Consider the following 26,329-nt stretch of genomic DNA (forward strand, 5'->3'; position numbering starts at 1 on the left):
CTTCTTATCGACCCCCTCTAGTTTTCCTGATTTGGTGTCGATTTTTGAATGCTGGACATTTGCTACGCACATGCCCAATTCTCCCACAGTTCCAGCATCTTATTTGTTTTCTCTCAGGTAACACTTCTTTCATCAGCCTCAAACTCCAGAGCGCTTGCTAGTGTATCCACGAGATGTTTGGGTTGAGCTAGTGCTAGTGCTGCCTCGTTTCTTGGTCGAGGAGTCCGTCCAAGAATGCCTGAACCGCTCCATTACATTTTCCGGTGTAGCAGGATATGCCAGACGAACCAATCGAGCAATGTCGGCTTCAAATTCCTGTAGATTCTCCTGATTTCTGGCAGCTGTGAATGGTAAACGTGCTCTAAGTGGGCCTGCCCATACCGTAGCTCAAGATGTTTCATATGTTGGTCATGATCTTCCTGTTAATGTTAATGCTACCGCCTTTTCTCTTGCATTCAGGGGTCGAAGCAATCGAAGGTCTTAAAATTTCGGAAATTTCGTAACGCGAACCTGAATTTGCGGAATTTTCGGACAGCGGCTCAAGCCGTGTAATAGTACGTGTACGCAGATAGTGAGGAAGTGCAGTCCTCATAGGGCATTTTTCCATAAGCTAAACACAGAGTTTCAGCTGTGATTCGTCTAAAAAAATTAAAAATTTCCATTTTCAGTGTTCAACTTATGGAAAAAGCAAAATGGGGGAAATAACTGTAATTCCTCACTATCTACGTACGAGTAGAGTGTGTCGTGTGTAGCTCTCAGTGTCGGAGATCGAGAATTCTTAAATAATAGATTTCTATGAGAAACATCATTATAAATGTTTTGAATTCACTAGTATTTGAAAAATTAATTAGTTAAATCCCCATAAGACTTTGTGGAATTTCCCCAAGAACTTTGGGAGATTTCAATAATCAATTTCCCGAATACTTTCTAGTGTAACAGTTGTATTGGTCACAAATAATGTTTTAGTAATAATACTTTATTTTGGATTTCAACAATCCGGATCTCCTACATTCTAGGGTAAGGGTTTGTGGGTTTCAGGCAAAGTCGCAGTCGGCTTCTATTGCATAAATGGACATTGAAAAAATTGCAACGGCATTATTTGAAGACTTACAATATTTGTAATGAGGTAAAGTACTGTGACGGAGATTACACTTTCTTGAAGAATTTTGTTATTATTTGAGTAGATCTATAATGATTGAACCAAATCAGAAGTGCTCAAATCTATAATGAGACATCCAGCTCGGAAGTGCTGAAATGTACAATGCTCAAGTTCACTCGGCGGCTTCGTCGCGTGTTGTTGACTTCGAGTTTATCAGTAGGAGCGCTCGGCAAAAACAAAAATATTCGATCGTTAAAGTGGTATAATAATAATGATGATTAGATTTAATAATTGAAATATGTCATCGACGTTTGAGAAAAAAATCCGTGGGGATATACAGGGTGTGCAACATTAAAGAAAAAAACATTCCTATTGTGAAATAATAATGATGATTGAATTTAATAATCGAAATATGCCATCGTCGTTTTGAAAAAAAAAATCCGTGGGGATATACAGGGTGTGCGACATTAAAGAAAAAAACATTCCTACATACAGGGTGTGCAACATTAAAGAAAAAAACATTCCTACCGTGAAATAATAATAATAATGATGATGAAGTGAAATAGTTGAAATATGCCATCGACGTTTGAGAAAAAAAAATCCATGGGGACAGGGTTATGTTCCATTATAGTATACAGGGTGTGTAACATTGAAGAAAAAAAAACATGCCTACCATGCGCTTGGTGAAAATATTTGTGCGTCGAATGAGGCAAAAGGCAGCGTGACGAGGCGGCCCCCATATTTTAGCATGCGATGCCACGTCGGTTAGTCGTTTGATTTTTCTAACGCCAATTCGCCTTTTATTCATTAGAAATAAAGAAACATTTTCATAAATCATTTTTATTTGGGTAATATATCACATAACCATTTGTAAAGAATATCAACGTTTCGGAGGCTGCAATTGTAGTTTTTTCTTCGGTCATGATGCATACAAGGTGAAACGCCATCGTTGCTCCCGAATGTGGGAACCAGCCACGTTGTATTGTCATAATCTTCCAAATTCACAACGCGTGTAGGTATAGCCAATTGATTGAATTTGTCGATAAGATAATCTCGCTTCTGGTGTCCTCGCACATAAATGATGTCTACATCTTGCAAATTCTCCTTGAGGATGGCATCTAATCGGTGGTACTCTACAAAGCCGGAGGAATACCTCAATCCGTGAACGTTTCGCTCCAAGAACCAGGCGGTACGAAAATGGTATGTTCGGCAACAATAAAAAGTTACTACATTGAATTCCAATTCTAATGGCTATCTCCTTAGGATGGAATTGTTGTTCGATGGTGAAGCCTTGAATATCTACTGCGGCTATTCTCATGTTGGCGTTGCGATCGATACTGAAGAAAAATCACATGCTCAGTTCCATTTTTTGATGATTTCACTGAGTGGGAGGTGCTCGATGACAGTGTCGTGCACAATGATGCAATAGGCTCTAGTATTTTTGGGAAATCCTTCAGATGCTTCGATTTCGAGCTTCACATTAACACTGGAACTCTTGATGCTTTCGTCCCTTCTAGAACAATCGATGATGAAGAGAGTTTTTTGTATAAAGTCGGTGGTATTGATGAGAGGATTATGTTGATTAGTCAATTTGTAGCTAAGACCGAATTGTGCGTAGTTGAAATAGGCTTGCAAAAAATTCATTTTCCCAAAATTCAGATGCATATTTTCTTTGGGGTAATTTTCACCGTTCAAAGTCAACGTTATATTGGTAATATTTATATGATTTATATGATTGAATTGTGTTGGATCATTGTTGACTTTGGTGTAATCACGATCTTTTTGGAAACATACAATCACATAGCGAGGGCTTTCGAGAAACGAAGAAGTCTTGACGGCCCATATTTCATTTTTTGCACCTTGTGTGAGAGCAGGCAGCATATGAAGTTCCCATTTTCTGAACGGTATGAGAATAGGAGTGTCGGCTTGGATAGCTTTCAAAAGTTGCAATTTGATTTGATCATGAGGGAAGATTCGTTTAACTTTCAGTTCAATATTTTCAATTTCCAGCTTAACTTCAGTCTTTGGCGTACCAGGAGTCTCTTCTATTTTGAAACAGTTGCTATCATCTCCAGCTCGTACTAATCGGATGGTTGACAGTTGTTGTTGATGATGTTTGAAGGTCTTGGTGAAGACTGACGTGGTGGTTGGTGATGAGTTATTCTCATAGATAGCCAGCACCATACTTTCGCTTCAATTCCAAGCGAATTATTATTTCTTCGTTGCGAAAATCAATGAGCCTAGAATGTTGGTCGAGCACTCGCAACGTAATATTGTTTATTTCGTCTCTATGTGCAATAGGTAGGTAGGTAGATTAGGCGTTTCGTCAATTGGGTATCCTGGATCAACATCAACAGCAAATTCGAATATCGTATGAGACGGTGTGTCGTTGTAGAAGGCTCCAAACGTAATGTTGCTATCTATGTGTATGGTACGTACTTTAATGATATCAACAGGTAGATCGGATGCGTAATGCAAGTTGGGTTTGAGAACGGTAGACGAAAACCCCAAAATGGGAACCAAGCTATTTGCAGGTTGGAAATCAATTGAATGTTTCAAACAAAATATTTCACTCTTTAGCGTATTATTGTTCGGCTTGAAATAGAAAAATTCTTGAGGATTTTCCTTGTATGTTTTAGGTACAATTTATTTGCTGACTAAAGCTTCAATATCACCAATTTCATAAGATCCAGAGGGGATACCGATAGTTTTTTGTTTAGTTTTGTCACCATTTTCGTAATAATAGAATTTCGTGTCTTCTTCAATGTTCGGTATACTGTTGTACGAATGGAAACTGAGCAAAGCTAAACTGTATTCTGAATCGGAATCCAATCGAATGGGTGGATTGAAATCGATGGAAAGTGTCGAAGAACGACTCGTTAGAGTTAATATCATAGACATGACTGATACATTTTTGACATGCACACACCTTAAATAAACAACAATAACAATATTTCAAATCATTTATTTCTACAATAATAGCATTCTCTTTGTGAGCTAACAGGACCATAATACATTGCATTTTGTAGCGATGATGACGCAGCTTCATTTCGATAATGGATGAAACATGGTAAACGAATCTGCAAAGCAAATCGATGTTGGTAGTCCTTTGGTAATTTATGCCATACATCCAATAATTCCCAAGGTTCAGCATTCTCAATCAAATAGTCAATCGATAGAGTTTTCAATTCAGAATCGGTTAGATCCCGCAAAGATTTATCTCTAGACATTTTTGCATGTATTGTGAAGTAGAAATTGTAGGCACAAATGTCCACAATTACTCTGATCAAAGTTTTGATGTCGATCATTGTTATATGTAATCGTTGTACCCCTTCCCAAATATCGAACCAATTCCATTGGGGGTTTGAGATTACCAAAACTATCAAAATATTGTACGGCATTGCCGTTTTTAATGTAAGCTACCCAATGAGTGCCTGCATTCAATTGAGAATCCAAGTTCAAAACAGCGCATTCTCGCAGCCGTGGACAAGTTGGCAACGTATCACTCATAAAGACTCCACGAAAATGTGGTATTTTCAATTGAAGGGCACATTTTTTGATTTCCGAATCATATAATACTCTATGGGGTAGCTTCACAAGCAGTTTTTTTTCTGCTTTTTCAAATAAAGACCTCGTCCTTTGCGATGATGTTGTTTTTTTAGGAACAGACCATATCCTCGAGGTGTTTTGCGTAGGTACAAACCGGAGCCCAAATGTTCCATAGCTTTATTGTGACGTTGATCTTCTTCGAGTTTCTTTTTGGCATTTTTTGCATCAATCACAGTTTTTGCGATAGCGCTCGCTCCCCCTACCAATGAACCCAAAGCTGAAAGACCTGCAAATATGGGTATGAGTGGTAAAATTCATCCGGATTTTGCTTCGAATGGAATAACTCTCGGTATACGTATCTTCTTACGTCCTCCAGCTTTGTGGACAGCCATTTTTGCTGCCTTAAGAGCTGATGATGCGGATTTCTTTACGTTGTTCGTTGTGGGCTTCCAATTTTTGATTATATTTTGCAAAATGCTGCGTCGAAATGATTTCACACTTCACATTCCTAATTTGCGTTTGGACTTCATTACTCCGGTGACGAAGAGAGCGCTCGCTTTCTCGCCAAATGTTGCGTCTTTAGATTTCACTCGTTGCCACGCCTTTTCTTCCAGATCTTTATCAGCTCTATGTCGGGCTTCAAGAGACTTGTATTGTGAATATGCCAAGTCGTGTTGTTTACAAGCCGAGTCTAGTGGATTAATACCAGGATCTCCTTGTGTAAGACGTTCTTGTAGTTTCGTACCAGGACCGCAATACTGATAACCAGGTAAGTGTAATTCGAATGGCAGCTTATTGATTAGCGTATTGACAACACCTTCTCCTTGATAAGTTAACATTAGGAATGATATATGACATCAATGTGCACGCTACATATTGAAGTGAAACTCCCAAACACCAATCAGAACATGGAAGTCGTTCCACAAGACAATACGTTACCCATAGACAACTTGGACTATTTGAATGATGGTGCCAAATATCGAAATAAACATGGCAAGTTGTTGCCCAATTCGTTTCGCGCCATCATATGTGGTCCATCAGGATGTGGAAAAACCAACACAGCATTATCAATATTATTTCAAATTCGAAAATGTCTATGTGTACTCAAAGTCGCTTTATCAACCCAAGTATCAGCTGCTTAGAGAGATATTGGAATAAGTCAAAGGATTTGGTTATTTCCCATTTCAAAACAACGAAGAAATTATGAGTCCAGAGGCGGCCAAGCAAAATTCCATATTCATATTCGATGATGTAGCCTGCGATGGTCAGCAGAAAAATCGTGAATATTATTCCATGGGTCGACATAAGGACATTGATGCCATCTATTTGTGTCAGACGTATTCCAAGATACCCAAACAACTTATACGTGACAATTGCAATATGATTGTATTGTTCAAGCAAGACGAAATGAATTTGAAACATGTATTCGATGAACACGTTTCTCCCGACATGTCTTTCGATGGATTCAAGAAAATGTGTGCCGAATGTTGGCGTGACAAGTATGGAACTTTTATCATTGTCAAGAAATGCGATTTGAATAAGGGGCGATATCGAAAAGGTTTCGAAAAGTACATAAGTGTGTGTGAATAGAGATGAAAACGTTATTCGTCAATATGAAACCACTCAGTAAAGAAGTCGATGTTGTGCGCAAGAACAAAATCAATGAAATTTCAAAAAGTATAAGAAAAAAGTATCTAGCTCTGAAATTGGGAAAGTCTGAAGAAGATGAATCTTTACAAAAGTTTTTTCAACCAATATCGAAGCCGCTGAAGGATATTGCAGAAATCTCCAAAAAATCGGCGGGCCATTTGAGACATGTCAAAAAGGAGGAGAAAGAGGAAATAAAGACGGAACCATCATTCGATCAATCTCGAGCATTTGAAGAAACACAATTTTTACCACTTGAAGATGTTGCAGAGACGTCGGGAAAGGATGATGAGGTATTCCACGAGTCGCCACCACCACCACCATCAATAGAAAATATTTCAGAGGAGAGTGTGATGGAATATCTGGAGCAATATTCACCCATATCACACAAATATGTCATGAAACACTGGGCTAAAGACGACTCAATCGATAAAATATATGGATCAGTTTATGACGAGTCCTCTTCGAAATGGATTCTCGGTAGAAACTACATTGACTTTGATAAACGTGGTAATATTACAACTGAAGGATTCGCATTCAAAGGAACTCCAGGGCTATATAATTTGATCTTTCTCGATGAACCTGAAGACTTCAATAAGGAGGATCAAGCCTCTTATAAACGTTTGTTGGACGTAACACAAGCCAACCTGAATGCCAGAGGATTCATGAAGGGAACTCAAAAATGGAAATGGTCCGGCATAATAAGACCTATGTTTCGAACTCAGACACTTGGTAAAAGTTACGATAGCAATGATGTTGTTGGTTCCAGCATTCTACAAACGAACGCCATCGATACTCATCGTTGGATATACAGGGTGTCCCTGGACTTCCTCTTTTCCTCTCGGGAATGTATAGATGGGGTCAAAATATCACCAGTACATCACGGGCCCTCGAAGTTACAAAATGAAAAATGTTTTTCTTTGATAACTTTTCAAGTGAATATTCAAAATCATCCAAATTTTGGTAATTGACTAAACAAATGAATTCCGTCGATGAGCTTTCATGCAGGAGTCAGTTGTTTTGCTACAAAGTCAGGAACGGACTACCCCCGATGGTCCACACTCCAAAACTTTGAAATGACAGATATTTTTCAATATTTTTCAACAAAATAAGGTTACTTGGAGAATTTTATGAATAAAAGTACTCGTGTGGAAAGTCGATCGGAGCAACGAGTCTTGATAAAAATGTAGTTCTACTCGACGACATCAAACCCGCTCGTCCACCATTATTTGAAATGAATAATTATCAAAGCAGAAATAATAATGATAACGTTAATTCAACAACATTTATAACAGGAATAATACAAAGTATGCTAAAATGAAGTCGTAAACAAAAAGTACAGTGTCTATATGGAAGTTTAAGTCACAATTGTGATAGCAGATATTTTTTCAAAAGAAATATCAAGTTCTGTAGATTCGTGGTGTTTTTAAACTAACAAGCTACTCTACTATGAAATATCGAATTCATTCCATATTTTGTATGTACATAATACGTGTGGAATAATCACGTTTCGTGTTGATCAGTTATCTGAATCTCATGAAACTCAACATTCGAATGTTTCAAATTCTTCTTCACAGCTAAACTGTTGAGGAGTTTCACTGATAATTATAACTTTATGGGAGAAATTCTTTAACACGAATCTAAATTTAGCTGAAAAAACGCACATCGGAAAAAATATTTACTATACTAATAAAAAGCAAACGAATGAACTACAAAAACGGCTGCACATGATCAGGTGAAAAATATCCAGGGAATAATTATGTTCCATTTCTTTCACAGATGTTGACAAAAAAACCTTTTAGAAAGTTTTGATAAAAAATGAGAAACTGGAATGCGATTTTGTTTTGTTGAGTGGTGCGTTGTCATATGACTATCATTGTATTGTCAATATTCTATAGGATATTTTGATTTTTTTTTGATATGGCCGAACAGTTTACATTCAATGAATATGCAGATATGCATGTATTTTATGGACGAGCATTTTGTAATGCTGCAGAAGCTCGTCGTCTGTATTCCACCCGTCTGCTCCACCCATTTCACATCCAGAAGGTACATGCCATGACAACTCAAGATTTTCCAGCACGACTGGAATATGCCAATTGGTTCATGGATAGGCAAAGAGAGGATATGACTTTTATTAATCGAGTTTTATTCACTGATGAAGCAGGTTTCAGTAGAGATAGAGTTATCATAATCTCCATATATGGGCCGAAAAAAATCCCCATGGGATATTGCAAACCAAACACCAACGGAAATTCAACGTGAATGTTTGGGCTGGTATCATAAGAAACCATCTTATAGGACCATTCGTTCTACAGGACCGATTGAATGGAGAACGTTATTTGGAGTTCATTCAGAACGATTTGAATGGACTTTTGGAACATGTTGCAAATATGCAACGTATTGCAACGTATTGCAAACCCGAAGAGATATGTGGTTTATGCATGATGGCGCTCCTCCTCATTTTAGTTTGATTGTGCGTGACCATCTGAACCATATTTTCCACAATAGATGGATTGGTAGAGGTGGGCCATATTCATGGCCATCGCGGTCTCCGGATTTAAATCCATTGGATTTCTTTCTGTGGGGGCATCTAAAAAGCTTTGTTTACGCTACACCTATTCACACAAGAGATGCATTGTTGAATAGAATAACATTACATTGTGAAGCCATACGAAACGACCATGGAATGCTATTTCAAGTACAGAGAGGGTGTCTTCGCAGACTAAGAAAATGTATAGAGAGAGAAGGTGGTCATATCGAGCAGTTTTTGTAGCGGATTTTTCATTTCTGTTTGCTCTTGAGGCTCTTGAGTTTCCTTAGTTAAACGTGTTTGCATTATAAAAATTCGTTATGAACATTTTACCTATCATTTCCATTTTCCTTAAAAACTAATATTTTCGAATAATGGTAGACATCTCAGGATAAATGTTGTTGAATTAACGTTATCATTATTATTTCTGCTTTGATAATTATTCATTTCAAATAATGGTGGACGAGCGGGTTTGATGTCATCGAGTGAAACTACATTTTTATCAAGACTCGTTGCTCCGATCGACTTTCCACACGAGTACTTTTATTCATAAAATTGTCCAAGTAACCTTAATTTGTTGAAAAATATTGAAAAATATCTGTCATTTCAAAGTTTTGGGGTGTGGACCATCGGGGGTAGTCCGTTCCTGACTTTGTAGCAAAACAACTGACTCCTGCATGAAAGCTCATCGAAGGAATTCATTTGTTTAGTCAATTACCAAAATTTGGATGATTTTGAATATTTACTTGAAAAGTTATCAAAGAAAAACATTTTTCATTTTGTAACTTCGAGAGCCCGTAACTTGGTTACGAAGACTTTTAGGAAAAAAAGTTATATGAAGTACTGGTGATATTTTGACCCCATCTATACATTCCCGAGAGGAAAAGAGGAAGTCCAGGGACACCCTGTATAATGACAAACCCTTCGAGTATGTGTATTGGGATGATCCGAACGAGTTATGCGATAGATTAAAGCTATTATAGCTTCGAAAGATGCTGGAAATACGTCACATGACAATGAAATTACAGCTATATTCAATGAACTCAAAGAAGCCAACATTATTCAATAATAAATCATCTGAAAATGACATGTATTTTATTCCAAAAATATAATGTGATGAATAATGCAAAAACGACATGAAAATCGCACCAAAAAAATGTCAAAAATTCGATACAAAAAAAAGGTTCATTTTATCAACTTTATCGTATCGAAAAAAACGTATTTTTCAAACCATCATTTCGTGCAAAATCCCATATGATTTGCATTGTAACACGCTATGAAAAATAATGCAAAAACAACATGGAAATCGCACCAAAAAAATGTCAAAAATTTGATTCGAAAAAAGCATTCATTTTGTCACCTTTATCGTATCGAAAAAATGACAAAAATTCAATGCGTGGAAACAAGCATTTTTTTTTTTGAACACTTTGATCACGTTGAAAAACACATATTACTAGAATCATATCGATGTGTGTCACATTTCCATCATGACTATCGACAAGTTCGAGCGTAGCTCCAATAGGAAGCGAAAGCATTCTACAACATCAGCTGTAGGCAGTAGTGTAGGTTTGTTACATACGCCCGATGGCAACATCGATTTTGATAATTTGAAATTGTGTAATGTGAAGAGACCTACGAACGCATCTGATGCAGTCAACAAAGAGTACATGGATGAAGTTGAGAAAAAAATTGATGTGACTATACGGAATCAAAGTGGTCGATATCAAAAACAAATGGTTCAAGTGAATGAAAATCTGACAAAAATGCGAGAGCAAGTCGATCGATGCCAACTACAAATAACGCGAGTTAATGATAAAGTAGCAAACATGAGTAATGACATTAAAAAACAGGAGAATGTGAACAAAGGATTCGATAGTAAATTTCAATCACTTAATACCAATTTTGATCAAATGGTACAAACAAATATGGTACGCAATTACGAGGCGGTGGCGCGTTTCAAAAAATTCAATCAGCAATATGTAAGTAATATTGAAAATATTCAAGCAAATTTGCTGAAGAAAACAATAGAAATTACCGATTTGGTTCATTCGCACAACAAAACTTTGGAAATCAAACAAAACGACATGATGGAGCACTTTCAAGGTGAGATTTCCAAACAAATTTCCAAAATAAATTCGGATATAGCGAAAGTACAATCTGATATCAAGGAAATCAACACGATAAAAAATGTAGTTTTTGCATCAACATAATAAAATAACAAGTTTGATAATCTCGACCATCAGTCGCGCCACATGGCTTCCAAAGACAAGATTCAACTTGTCCGTGAACTGCATAAACCAATTAGAAGAAAATTTCCTCGACGTCGTACCATTATCAAAGGCCTGGATGATCTGTGGCAGATGGACTTGGCTGAGATGAGATCCTACGCTCATCAAAATCGAAATTTCAAACTCATTGTCATCGTCATCGATTGTTTTTCGAAATTCGTGTGGACACGACCGTTGAAATCGAAAACGGGAGAAGAAATCACAAAAACATTTTCGGATATTTTGGAACATACGAAGCGATGCCCAAAAATTTTACAAACCGATCAAGGGACCGAGTTTTACAACAATAAGTTTCAAACTTTAATGAAAAAACATGGAATAAATCACTACAATACATACAGCATCATGAAGGCTTCAATGGCTGAACGTGTCATAAGAACGTTAAAAGAAAGACTTTTCAAATATTTCAGTTTGAATGGCACCTACAAATGGTTGAATGTCTTGCCTGAAATAACGAAATCCTACAATGATACGCGACACTCGAAGACGGGCATAGAACCATCGAAAATCAACAAAGCCAACGAAAAACAAATTCTCAAATCAATATACGCCCACCTGAAAATAGCTGGACCGAGAAAATTCAAGGTCGGTGATGTTGTGCGAATCAGTAAGGCAAAACATCTTTTCGAAAAAGGTTACACACCCAATTGGACTACGGAATTATTCAAAATTATCAAAGTCAACATTACCAACCCCGCCACCTTTATGCTAGAAGATATGCAGGGTGCACCTATCAGGGGTGCTTTCTATGGGGAAGAATTGCAAAAAACTGTAAATCCCGATATATATCTCGTGGAGAGAGTTTTGAGGAAAAAAAGGCAAAAGAATTTATGTTAAATGGCTGGGATTGGATAACAAACACAACAGTTGGATTGAAAATGTTGATTTTGTATAGAATCTTATGGAAAACAAGCACACTGACATTGTATTGGGAGGGCCTTTTGTGAAGAAATGATGTTCAACAAACACAATATCTGAATTCGACCACGTGATCTGAAGGTATAAGAACACATGCAAATACACATGGATATTCAGTTTGAAAAAAAAATGTCTCTCGATAGTGGTTATGGTAGTGAAGTCGAAGTAATGTGTGATAGTGGTGATGAAGATTATAACGAAACTCTGGGTGCAATAGACAAAGCATTGGAGCGTTACGAAATGTTGGCACGAAACGAACACCAATTGACGATCTTCCCTATGCAAGCATATGAAATTCGATGTGGCTTAAGTCCGTCCAGAGACTTTAGCTCATGCCTAATACTCAAGCAACAATTCTCTGTGCGTTCCATCAATTTCACCTCATTCGAATGGGAAACTCTGATTGGTATTCTGCAGAAGATAAAGGAAAATTTCTTCGATTCAGAAATCGATGATTATTTGGACGAGTATGATCCAATTACAACACGTTGCGGGGACTACATATACGTCACACAGTACATCGAAAGTGATACCAAACAAATTTCCATTTCCAAGGATACAACAAATACGGAGCTGTCTCAACAGGATGTCAACGACGTTCTCAAAACTCACTTGGGGGTGCTGTCAGACCGTATAGCCATGCTGGATGCATTGAATTTTTGTGATTATTATCGAGGCGTTTTCCATATTATTCAATCTTGGTTGCGTGAGAATAAAACCAATTTAACTTTAGAAGAAATTATAACAGGTTTCTGTCAAGCCTCATCATTGGATGGCTTGTATGCTAATGGCTTGCGAGAATATTTATTTTATTATAAGCAAAAATTTGTACATGACTTATGTAAGACATGAATAAAACACATGAAATGATTTGTTTGTTTTCTATTTATACATAAAGATATACAATAATATAAATATATAAAGAAAAACATGGAGAGATTTTATGATTATATGATTATATGAGCAAATATATAAAGAAATACATAAAGAGGAATACAAAAATACATGAATATTTTATTGCACGTAGTTGAAAGATAGCCGATACTTGAAGTGAACAAAAAAATATTCAGGTTAAGCTATAATGCCCCCACGGCAGGATTTCATAGGACTCAGGGATGAGATAACGTTTGTCATCATCTGGACTTAGGGCCACTTTCGTCTGCTCGATACCGAACACGTTGTGAGCAAAAGATCTTATTGTACATTGAGAAATGTTTTTTTCCTGCTTGGAATTTTTCAAACAGTCGACAAAGTCATCGAATGTGATTTTATTCTTTACCACACCATATTTCACCCCTTTTGCCTTTTTGATGACTTTACCACCCTGCACTTTGTAGGCGTACATTTTTGAACGCAACTCCGCAAAGTGCGTGATGATTTTGCCGTTTGCTTCATCTTTCATGAGGCCGGGCACTTTTTTATTCACACGAGGGATTCCATAAATGTTATCTGTGCCATAATCCGATGTGTCAAATTTCTCAATGTGTTTTTTGATGATTTCCTTGTATGCATCGTCACATACCAATTCATATATATATGAATCAGTATCACTATAGAGGACTCTACATTTCTCCACACCCAAGGTGGGTAGCATGAAATTGTAATGAAATTTGAACATGCAAGTTTTTGATATATCTAAAACTGCCATTCCCACATACATCGGTTTATTGAATACAAGTTCGGATTTTTTTAATTCAATAGCCATCAAATCGGCATCGAAAACTGTACGGTTATGGTAGTCCTCGAGACTACCGATGAGATTTTTGGCACCATATCGACCCTCGTAGGAGGTGACTAATTTTACTATTCTGTGTAACCGGATGTTCTCCATTGTTTTACCGAAAATCGCGTTATTTGATAATTTGAACTGATTCTTTTCAAAAGAACTACTAGCTGCAGTCCTCAATCGAGTATTCAACTCGATATAAGGACGCAGCCATGCAGACTGTTTGAATTTCAAAACTTTATGAATTTTTTTAAGTATCAAACCATGTTCTAGAGCCTGCTTTAAATTTCTGTAATGAAGAGTATATTCATATTTATTGTGGAGAGTTGGCATCATTTTTTTTAATTTCGAGTTTGGTGGTGTCCGATGTTCGGGGCAAAAAGGGAAATCTTTATGTGAATCATGAAGGTGTGCAGGGTACTCTAAATCAACTTGTAAAATATAGCCTTCGGGGTTGTCGTCAGGAATTTGAGTTACATCAATGTTCGTATCCGTCCATTCGAAACCTCCATATGGTAGGAACTCTGACATTGCCCATCCATATAGATTATTGACGTCAAAATACATCAGATACTTGGACTGTTTCGTGGGATCGTATGATGGCATATACTGGTTATTTGCTTCCGAATATCTATTGCAACAAACTGAAATTCCTCCCCTAATACCCTTTTCCACAAACATAACCATATCGACGTCCTTTAAAATTTGTAATTTGCAACCGGTATATTTCAACATGCAATCCCACGTGTACCCCGGCATTGTGTAGTACCAAGCAGGATCCAGCCCATACGTCTTCAAATCAATCTCACGGAAATGTTTAAAAACATCAGCCAAAAGAAGAATGTCTGTTTTCATATACAAATCGCTGTATTGACCTAAATTTTCGATACTGAATTGACGCCAAACGTTTTGCGCATGAGCATACTTTTCATCATCAATTTCTGTGTCATTGAGTTTATTGTAGAATTTTTTCTTTGATGGAAGCTTAGTGTCGAGGAGTTTTTCAATATTATTGATATAATCATACGGAAATACACCCTTTTTGGTTAAAAGAGCAAATTTCTCGTCATCTAGTAAAGCAAATTCTTTTTTGAGTATTTTCAAATTATTTGGATTTAATGTTGAAACCAACTCGTCGAGACTGGCTCCCATGAATCGAAAAGAATCTATAAACCGGAATTTGATGTTAGTTTCACTATCAAATTGGGTAAATGAAATGTATTTTTCCTTGTTGATGGGAAGTATGCTTACACGCCCTCTTTTAGCGACATCTCTAATTATGAAATGAGAATCATAGCCTGACAGATTGTGAAATGTGATGGGGACGACAAATAGCTTCTTAAATGACAGATTGCACCCTTGATGACTCCACCCCCTTAACAACCCTGTAAAATGACTGTGATCCCTTACAATGATATCTTTTTTCGTGAAGGGTTTCTCGCAAATATGACATATCCTAGTAGTGACCATATTAAGAGGACATATCATCGGTTCAATATTTTTGATTTTGGACTCAACAAATTTGGCGATATGGGCCATTTCATCAGCAAACCATTGAATGCAATCCTCACCTCGATGGCTATTGAATCTGGATAGCGTGTCATCATATGAACATTTCAAGTAGTAACCTGCACTGAAAGCTTTATGTGATTGATATTTTTTACATTTGTCTGAAATTTTCTCCTCACAATTCTGTAGAACTGATTCGAAATCCGCGTATAATACAAAAGGACACTTTTGTTTGTAAACGTAATTCCGAAATTCTATGTGATCGAATTTCGGGAAGGAAATTTTGCAGTCGTTTGCATTTTCACACAAGATGACATGTTCATTCAATTTCTGTTCGCTATAAAAATAATTCAGACATCTATCACAAAAATATTTTTTTCCGCAATGTTTGCTAACCTGTGCTGCAAGAAGTCTGGACATGTTTTTTATCCAACAATAATGATACTTGATTTCAGAACTATCTGTATCTAAAGGTAAAGCATCATATTCATTCAATTTGGGAAAGTATTTGTTTTGAATTAAAAGTAAATTAACGTGACGATCCAATTTATGGTTAGTTAATCGTGCAGGTACTACTTCGTAAAATGATTTTTCCTTGATGACATTCAATTCCAAACTATATACATTGACTGAAATGTTGTTTAGTTTCTCAAATTTTGTTATTTGGGGAATTTTCATGGGAATTTCCAAGCCGTTTGTATTCAAAACCGTGTCATAATGGAGCTATGAAGATGAGCGTGTAACATTATGTTTGGCAGAGTACAAAGCACTCACAATTGCTCTGAAAAAACAAGCATCATCCTGATTAGCAATATTTATGCAGGCACCTTTGTTTTGAATTTTTTCAGGTAGTCGTATGAATGCTCTACCATGCCCACTCAGTTCATATTTATTAATGGCAATTTCAAGCAGAAGAATTTTACTCAACGCCCAACCCGAATCACGTTCCTGAAATTCTTCAAGTTTATTTAGAATAATATCGACAACGTGTTCCTGAAACCACGCAGGCAAATCCGTCCCCAAATCAATGACCGCATTAGGGGTGTTGAAATATTTGCGATCGCATATTTCTCCTTCATTCGAATTCTTTATGAAATCCCCCAACAAAGTGAAATTAACTTTAAGACATTGCATCTCATTTAAAATTTTTGAAACTTTCGATTTGAAAAGGAAATATGCGTCAGCTAAAAATTTCCGCACCTCCTTATGCGTCAAATTGATGATAATTCCCGTCCTAACCCTTGAAAATTGCATTAACATTTTCCCATTTCACTCTGCTGCTACGTTTCAAACCCGAACCTTGTTTATCATTCTTCATATTGATAATCAAATATTTAATCCGTTTCAATTCCCCAATTTTACTTATGATTTTCTTTTTTCCCCCCACTGAAAAATTGATTTTTTCCATTGCCAAATTACACTTTCTTATATGTCTGTTTATTAGGTTTAAAGACTTTCTCACAATGGAACTCGAATAATTTTCTTTGATCACTTCAAGTAATTTATCAATTTGAGAAAGAGTTTCGGAAACTGCCATGGCTATATTTCAACTTACTCAAATACTATGGATGGACAGTGGTAGTGTGGGTTGCTGCAGTGACTGCTCTGCTGGGAAGCTGATATTATGACTTGCTATGATTTGCTACTGATACTATGGATGGGCAGTGGTGGTGTGAGCTGCTGGGGTGACTGCTCTTTTGGGAAGCTGGTGATGTAATGGCTATGATTTGATTTGCGTCTGAAATGAAAACGATTTTTAGAGTCAATCAAAACAGAGAATAGAAATAGAAACCTTTTTCCAAAACTGGAACACAGAATTTAAACAGATAATAGAATATAAGCATTTCTTCAGAATAAAAGAAGAAGATAAATGAAAGAAGAGGATGAACGAAACATTTTTCCAAAAAAAGTAGAATTATGCATAGCTCACCTTAAAATTCTACTACGATGAAGGATGCGGTGGGATTTGCTTTGCCCACCTCGACGAGACCCTTAAAGACTATGGGAAATTTCCCATGGTGAATATTCGGCCTATAGTCTTCGGTGACCCTCGCCGGCAGTAAAACAATATTGTTTTTTAATTCCAACAGTACGACCTCTCCAAATTTTCCTCTAACGATTTTTGCTGTCTGAATTTGTTGCGGCTCCTTTATCGGCAAATCATGCAGTTTGATTGTTGGTTTGGCTGCAAGGGAGGAGCGTGCATTCATTTTGTGTAAGTCCATCTATGGGATAATTTTTTTTTGCAATTAATTTATGTTTTTTCACAAAAAATGAAAATTATTTCCAATCAATCGCTTGGTGGTTATTTATTTTTCAATAGTAATTGAATTCAAAAAAAGAAAAATTCAGTCTTAAAACAAAAAATGCACTTGTAAAATAAAAAAAATACTATTTGCGTTAAAAACTTGAAGAAAATCACTAACACTTTCTTGTACATTTAACTTGAAAATATTCAACATGAACGTTATTTTATTGTGAAACATATAAAAAGCACTTGTAGAATGGAAACAATTCTCATTCAAAAATTCAGCCGTGAAACATAAAAGACACTTGTACAATATAAAATGCAACTTACGATTTTTTATTGATATTGTAGAGTACGCAAGGAACTAAAGCACTAGTGAAACAACACTGCTGTCGATCGTAATACTGATGTTTTTGACTGATACGATTGTTTTTTTATAGTCAGAGCCTAATGTTCGAGAAAAGAATGGAAGCATAAACATGTTTATTTTCACGCATGTTTGCGGCTTTATGTGCCATTCTCAAACAAATATTGACAAAAACAAGTGACTATTGAAAAACAATTTTGTATGATAAATAAAAATCATTTCATATTGAATCATTTAATTCATAACTATATTCTACAATTATTATCTTTGAAAGTATTACACATACTATTACCATGAATACAATGATTGAAATTATACATAGAGTAAAGTCTATTTTTCTGCACTTTTTCTCTTTCCTCACAACTAATGGTACGGCAACGATGATAACTGCACTATCTTTGCTTGAAAGATTCTGGAATTTACACTTGGATGTCGTTTTCTTGGGGGTAGTGCTGACAAATAGCGGCAATCTCGTTCTTTTGCTACCAGATGCATACATATTGATGAATGTTGCCATGAATCTCATCCCAACACTTATTATGGGATATTCACTGACGCAGCTATGATTTACTAATGGGTTGAATTCTTCGTAAAGGGTATCTGGTTTGCGGCAAATTTCGATTGAATACTCTATCGTTAATATTCAAATTATTCAACTGCTTCACAACATTCTCTTTTTCTTCATAAAATTGAATATCTTTACTCAATTCTCGAACACGTCTAACAAATTCCTCCAATTTTTGACTATAGTCTTCGGTTGCCATTTTAATACTATTCCAAAGTAACAAGTGCTTGTCTATTATCATAAAATTCAATTACCTTCCCCCTTCTAAGCGAATTGACGTTTGAAAAAAAAACGAACGATAAACGAATTAACATTTGAAAAAAATCGAACGCGAATTGACTAGAAAACGAACGAATTTGCGTTCGACGGTTTAAACGACGTAGCATCGCATGCTAAAATATGGGGGCCTCGTCACGCTGCCTTTTGCCTCATTCGACGCACGAATATTTTCACCGAGCGCATGGTAGGCATGTTTTTTTTTTCTTCAATGTTACACACACTGTATACTATAATGGAACATAACCCTGTCCCCCATGGATTTTTTTTTCTCAAACGTCGATGGCATATTTCAACTATTTCACTTCATCATCATTATTATTATTATTTCACGGTAGGAATGTTTTTTTCTTCAATGTTGCACACCCTGTATGTAGGAATGTTTTTTTTCTTTAATGTCGCACACCCTGTATATCCCCACGGATTTTTTTTTCAAAACGTCGATGGCATATTTCGATTATTAAATTTAATCATCATTATTATTTCACAATAGGAATGTTTTTTTCTTTAATGTTGCACACCCTGTATATCCCCACGGATTTTTTTCTCAAACGTCGATGACATATTTCAATTATTAAATCTAATCATCATTATTATTATACCACTTTACCGATCGAATATTTTTGTTTTTGCCGAGCGCTCCTACTGATAAACTCGAAGTCAACAACATCGCGACGAAGCCGCCGAGTGAACTTGAGCACTTCCGATTTGGTTCAATCATTGTACATTTCAGCACTTCCGAGCTGGATGTCTCATTATAGATTTGAGCACTTCCGATTTGGTTCAATCATTATAGATCTACTTATTTGAAACTGTTTGGTTCTAACTTGGTTCTCGACGGTATCAAGCTTTTTGGCTGTATTCATTGTCTCTGACCTTGCCTTTGTCGCCCCTTCCAGTAAGGTGGCGGCTATAGTAACCTCAGTTAGGTCTTATGTTTTTAATGCTGTTTTCAGTTTCTTTTTTGCTTCCCCAAATAAATTGTTTTCTTTCTTCCTTTTTGCAGCTTGGTTATTCTTCAACTCCTTTATTTCTTCCTCTTCAGTGCAACTTGCTAATTGTTTCCTTTATCTTGCTGATTTCTGCCTGAACTCCGCCTTTGATTTCCACTACTGTGTTCATTTCCTTCCTGCTTTTATCTATCTATCTCGATGGTTCCTATCCTTTTTTCGATTAGGCTCGCCATACTACAAAACTCTTTCTTCAAGCCTATTGCATTTTCTAGAAGTTCTTTCTTCAAGCTATTCGAATTCTCTATAAATTTATTTTCCAAACTTTTTGAATTTTCCAGACACTTCTCCTCCAGGCACTTCCAAATTTTCCAGAAGCTTCTCCTACAGACTTACCGAATTTTGTTGAAGTTCATCTTTCAGCGATTTGGTATTCTTATCGAGTTTGCTCATTATTAAACTCAAATCACCCCCAGAAACTTCGAATAAATATGTTTCAGGGTCTTCTCCTGATTCAGTCAAGTTATCCCATAGTCTCTTCTGGAGTACTGATTTCTTTCCGGAACAATCTAGCTCCCTCCAATTCTTGCTTCAATTTGGCAACTTTCAAGTCCACTAGGCTTTCCTCGAACACATTTTGTCTTTTATTGTCTATTTTCCACAAAACTGTATTTGTCCACTTATTTTAATCGAGTCCGAAAAACACTTATTTACTTTCACAAGTCTATTTTTCGCGAGAAAGCTCTATCAGTTTATGTTTCCGTAGTCCGGTACTGTCCACGTCGCGAAACATAACGAATCACCAGTCTATCTGCGCGAACAAATAAGTCTTATAGTAAATTTCACCGTAATACAAAGATTGTCTACCACGCGTTCACAAATTTATTTTACAAATCCCACTTCTGACTTATTTCTAACAATATTTCACTATCACAAACGAATTTATATTCAACACTTAGCAACTTACGCTTAACTTATCTTCACGATTTGAATTCCTTGTTTAACCGCTCGATTCGCTTTCTGAATTCAGACTGCCCTCTCTGAACGAAAAGCCGACCTTTTATATCAGTAAAGGTCCATCGTAGAATTCTGTAGTCGTTTCGGGACTGGTCTAGAGATTTCGCGATAGTTTCAGACTGCATTCTTTCGCAGTGAGTCATGTATTCATTCGATGAATTGGCTGGCGTATGGGTCAGGGGCGGCTTCAGATTCGTTATGAAACAAATAATAAAAATATGTGGCCCTTCTGCGCTTCCGTAATATCGCTCATCTGAGCGCCATTACCCCTTAGTGATTTATATTTTTATTGTTGTAGATATGCCAAGAAATCGTCACAGGACCACCGCTAAAGCGGCATCGACCGAAGAAAACCTGCTAAAACTGCGATTGAAGGAGGTTTGTCGAAAAGAAAAGCCGCAAAACAATTTGAGGGATCGACTAAAAAATGAAAACACGAGCAACCCAAGACTAGGTGACAAGCCCGTTTTCACCTAAGAGCAAGAAACTGAAATTGCTGAACAAGTTGCTGGGTTCGTTATGCTACGGACTCAAGGAAGCAACATAACAGTTATGTGTGCAATGAGTGCAGCCGGAAACTTCATACCGCCTATGTTTATTTTTACCTGACAGAGAATGACGCCTTTATTAGATAAAAATGGACCAGCTGGTGCATTAATACACCTTCTCGAAAAACGGCTGGATAAACGAAGACTTATTTGTCACTTGGCTCAAATATTTCGCAGCATTTGCTAAGCCTACCCAAGAATCACCTGTGTTGTTAATTCTGCACAATCATATCAGTCAAAACCACATCACAATGCTTACCATTCTACCACACAGTTCTCGCAGAACACAACCGCTGGATGTGTCATTTTATGGGCCGCTGAAAGCTGCCTATAGGCATGAATACCACAGGCATATAAAGTCACATTTGATGTCTAAAATAACTCCATATGATGTGGCAGGTGTTTTTAATAAAGCATACGTACAAGTTATTCGAATATAAGTAAAACAGAATCAGGATTTCGTGCCATTGGAACATACCCATTGAACTCGAATTTTAACACTGATCAAGATTTTTTGGCAGCGTCGCTAATGGCACAAGAATCGGAACAAATCGCTGAAAACCTAGACCCAAATGTTCAGAAATTTGAAGATGCGCAATCTGATGGTCTGGCTATAATTCCAGGACATACATCTCCTTTGGCAGGTCCATCAAATAAGGATCAATGCTCTGGATCTGTTGTGACAGTTGTTTGTAACCAAGAACTTATTGGTGTGCAAAGAACTCCGTTATCTTTTGCTGCTATAACAACGACACTAACTATTGCACAATCTTCTTAGCCAGGTCAAAGAAAGCGAAAACAACATGCTACCATATTAACTGCGACTCCTATGAAACTTATTTTAGAGGATAAAGAAAATTCCCAAACCCAATAAGATTGGAAAACATGATAAATCAAGATAAAAAAAAGTTGGCAAAGAAAAGAACAAACATTTGAAAGAAAAATCTTGCAAGAGAAAAGTTTTACAAGAAAGTTCTTCAGAGAGTAAAGATGAAGAGCACCTTTGCGACGTTGACAGTGATGACGAAATGAATGTGTATGATGAAATTTATAACAAATGTATTATTTGCGGAGAATTTGTAAAAAATAGTTGTGGTATCGCTGCACCATCTGGAGACTGTGGGCTCATGCTATATGTTCAGGATATGATTCGCCAGATGGATACATCTGTGATTTATGTGTCCAAAAATGACGGGTTATTCCGCTCATTACCCTGAGCGGAATAACCCAAAGTCAGGGGCAACGCCGCTCAAACATGTATTTTTTTAAATGTTTTTTCACTACTAGTAGGTCAAAGATATATGCTTTCGTTGTTGAATTGTTGATTACATACTCGATAACTGAAGACTTTGTTACTTTTCTTAATTGTTATTTATAATAAATAATTTAAAAAACACACCATGTTTTCCTTAAGTGACCGCCATTCCCCCTCCCTACTCTATTTCAAAGGCTGCAAGGTTACTCTCTGTAATCACCCTCACAAAATTAATTAACGAATGTGTATCCAGGAATTCTTTCAGTACTTGGAAAAATTTGCTCATGTTTTTTTGTTTGAGTATTGAGAGAACTAAAGATAATCGAAAAATTTTTAATCACAACAATAGTGAAGAAAAATTTTAATAGTTTCAATAATATTACAAAATCGACTAATTGTTATCCCAAAATTTCTGATAAACATAAAAATTACAAGGAAATCCTCAAAAAACAAGAATCTCGAAAGTCACTGACGGTTATACAACAGCAGCTGTCAGATTTTTCTGTTCTACTGATAGACCTGCTGAATTTGATGCTGCAACATTAAAAGAATTACGAAGTGAACATCCTTCTTCTGGAGAGTATACAACTTCTCATAGTCCTCTAGAAGTTACGAGCGAAGATGTTCTCAGAGAGATGAGATCTTTTCGCACCGGTTCTGGTGGAGGTCCTGATTCATTGCGACCGTCCCATATTCAACATATGCTGAGCTATAGTTCCGGTAGTTGTGGCAAACATCTTTTGAATTCTTTAACAAACCTTTACAATACGCTTCTCTTTGGAAAGGTCAATCAAGACATACGTTCTATTTTACACGGTGCTTCTTTATGTGCGTTAAAGAAAAAGACTGGAGGTCTACGTACTATAGCTGTTGGAAATTTTTATCGACGTTTAGTTGCGAAACTTGTTTATTTCAATCTACGAGAAAGTCTTGAAAATCTATTTCGTCCCCAACAATTTGGATTTGGAACAAATAGTGGTTGCGAGTCGGTAGCACATGCTGCACGTTGTTATAATAATTAAAACCGTAACCCAGTTGAAAAAGTTTTTCTGAAACTTGATTTTAAGAATGCATTCAATTCTATAGACAGGAATTTCATGTTACATTCGGTTGCTAACGGCATACCAGACATATACCCTTTTGTTGAACAATGTTTCAGTGAACCTTTTTTTTTAATATTTGGTAACGAAATTATAATGTCCGAACAAGGAGTACAGCAGGGAGATCCACTTGGACCACTATTGTTCTGTCTTTCTATCCATCATATTATAAGTAAAATATCCACTGAATTCAACGGCTGGTATCTGGATGATGGTTCAGTTGGTGACAAAGCAAATGTGATATTAGAAAATTTTCGTAACACAATAAGTCATTCGCAAGACCTGGGACTTGGGTAAATTTCGAGAAATGTGAACAAATTTTTCTGGATAAACAATACCCTAACATCATCGATCAATTTAACCTTATAGCTCCTGGAATACGAGTGATTGAAAAACCCAGTTGGTTTCTTCTTGGTTCCCCATTATCTGATGATGTCTTAATATTGTTTGGAAGAAAAATTACAATCACTCCGTGTCATGTCAGAACGTATATCTATTTTACCAACACATGTCTCATACCATTTATTGCAGAAATCATTAGCCATTCCAAAATTATCGTATATTTTGAGGTGCAGCACTACTTGGCATGCCGAACAGGGATTACAAAATATCGATGACGAATTAAGGATGCTGGAATTCATCACAAATAACCTTATCGAAGACGGAACTTGATTACAGGCATCACTTTCAGTTTCTAGAGGAGGATTAGGGATTCGTTCAGCCACTTCACTCGCTTTGCCATCATGTTTGTCCTCATTTTGCAGTGTTGCCAATCTGATAGAAATCATCTTAATATTCCTAAAGCCAATATCTGATTGTGTTTTTGATCAGGACAAATCTCTTTGGGAATCTAGAACTGGCCAAACAATGAAAACTGAAGACATGAAGAACCAGAGGGCATGGGATAAACCATTACTAGATCAAGCAACTACTATTTTACTGAAGACAGCTTCTGACACTTTAAAAAATAAGGCTCGTCTTCTCGCAGTTACTGTGAAAGAATCTGGTGCTTGCTTAAATGCTGTTCCTGTAGCATCACTTGTCATCTTTCTGCTACTTCTGCGAAAGCCAGTGCTGCTGCCTCTTTAGGAGAAAGTTTCAAACTACGGAAATATCAGAATTTGGGAAATGATTATATCTTTCGCCCAATAGCTGTTGGAACTTTTGGTGTTATTGGATCTAAAGCCTTATCTTTCATTAATGAAATTGGAAAAAAAGGTAAGCGATGAAACCCACGAATCAAGAGCCACATCTTTTCTCATTCAAACAATTAGTATAGCCATCCAAAAAGGAAATTCGGCTTCTTTTTCGGTAGTCTTCCTGATTTTAAAAAACTTGATGAAATTTACATTTTTCTGAAAACCAACTTCAAAAAGAAAAGAGAGGTAATAACAAATCACTTTATGGAATTAAAACAAAAGCAAATGGAAAAATACTTTCTCTCAGCAAAATTCTGAAATGGGTTTCAAAGATATTTCAAATTGTCCAATACTAATTCTTCAGTCAAAACCCTTGTGTTGAAAAATATTGGTAACACTTGTTTCATGAACAGCATAATCCAATGTTTATCAAACACAAAATGGTTATCGGAATATTTGAAAAAGGATGAATTCATGAGAGATATTATTACTAGTATTTCTAGTATGGAGGGTGCTTTAATCAAAGCGTTTGCAGAAGTCATCAAGGAGTTGTGATCAGAAGATTCATTTGATAGAGTAGTAAATACAGCCTCCTTAAAAAATCAGATTTAAAGTTTTGCTCCTCGATTCATGGGTAATTCCCATCAAGACGCCCAGGAGTTTCTTCGTTATCTTTTAGAAGGTTTACATAAATACGCCAATATAATTATTGAGAAATCTAAACCAATCTTAACAAAGATTGAAGAAAAATTGAGCGACAGCGGAAATGCACAAGAGTCATGGCTCACATATTTGAGGATGCATAACTCTAAGATTGTGGATAATTTCGTTGGTCAATTGAAATCCACGATCAAATGCACACACTGTAGACACTCATCGGTTTCTGAGATTTATCTCTCTCCATACCACAAAGAACCGACCAATTGAGTTTGTGGCAATGCTTGTATTCGTTTATAAGAGAAGAAAGTTTCCCAATCTCCAGCCGAAAGATTTAGAAGCAAATTAAATGATGTCATCGAATTTTCTCTAGAAGGATTGGATATGGACAATTTTGCAGCAGAAAATGTGGCTACTTGTTGTTATAATCTATATGCACTTTTAAATCACAGTGGAATTACAGAGGGCATTATACAACATACTGCAGATACCCGTATACTCGCGCGTGGCATAAATACAACGATTCACACGTGTCACCAATTTCACCAAAATCGCTTGTGAGTGGAGAAGCATACGTCCTGAAAAGGATGGAACAAAATCGCACCACTGAGATAACTGAGGGAAAGTTTCTTTGTGTAATTATTTATTTTTTGTTAAGTTCAAAAAAAATAAGTATCTTTGTTATATAGCAAAAAAAACTGTTATCATAACTAAAAAATTACTAGAAAACTATTTTTTCTGCTAACCGAATTGCTACTAAGATGTCAATAGTTTTATGAAGGCTATTTGTACATTCAGTGTATGTATCTTCCAAAAAAGTAAATAATTCAGTCGTTTCAATATAATTTAAAAGATAGTTGATATATTTTTTCTATTTTTTTGTATTGGAGTATTTCCTTGTAAACTGATTCTGCATGTGTGCTTTCATTTACAAGTGG

The 26,329-nt window shown here is 36.4% G+C and overlaps 1 protein-coding gene across 2 annotated transcripts; it reads right to left on the bottom strand.

The window, feature by feature from the left end:
• Positions 1-10,389: 10,389 nt before the first annotated feature.
• LOC141482086 (uncharacterized) lies at positions 10,390-26,236 on the bottom strand. 2 transcript variants are annotated; one of them, XM_074174672.1, is made up of 3 exons: positions 17,848-26,236; positions 17,200-17,454; positions 10,390-17,007 (listed from the first exon to the last, which is right to left on the bottom strand). In XM_074174672.1, exon 3 carries the CDS (start codon positions 15,945-15,947, stop codon positions 13,101-13,103), a length of 2,847 nt encoding a protein of 948 aa, XP_074030773.1. In that variant the 5' UTR covers positions 15,948-17,007; positions 17,200-17,454; positions 17,848-26,236; the 3' UTR covers positions 10,390-13,100. The 2 variants fall into 2 exon arrangements, with proteins under 2 accessions (XP_074030773.1, XP_074030772.1); XM_074174671.1 differs by having other exon boundaries at positions 17,200-17,494.
• Between the last annotated feature and the right edge of the window lie 93 nt (positions 26,237-26,329).

This window comes from Leptinotarsa decemlineata, unplaced genomic scaffold (genome assembly GCF_025532065.1).
Source record: "Leptinotarsa decemlineata unplaced genomic scaffold, Ldec_3_MD MMD2_tig00000690_RagTag_RagTag, whole genome shotgun sequence".
Classification (NCBI taxonomy): Eukaryota; Metazoa; Arthropoda; class Insecta; order Coleoptera; family Chrysomelidae; genus Leptinotarsa; species Leptinotarsa decemlineata.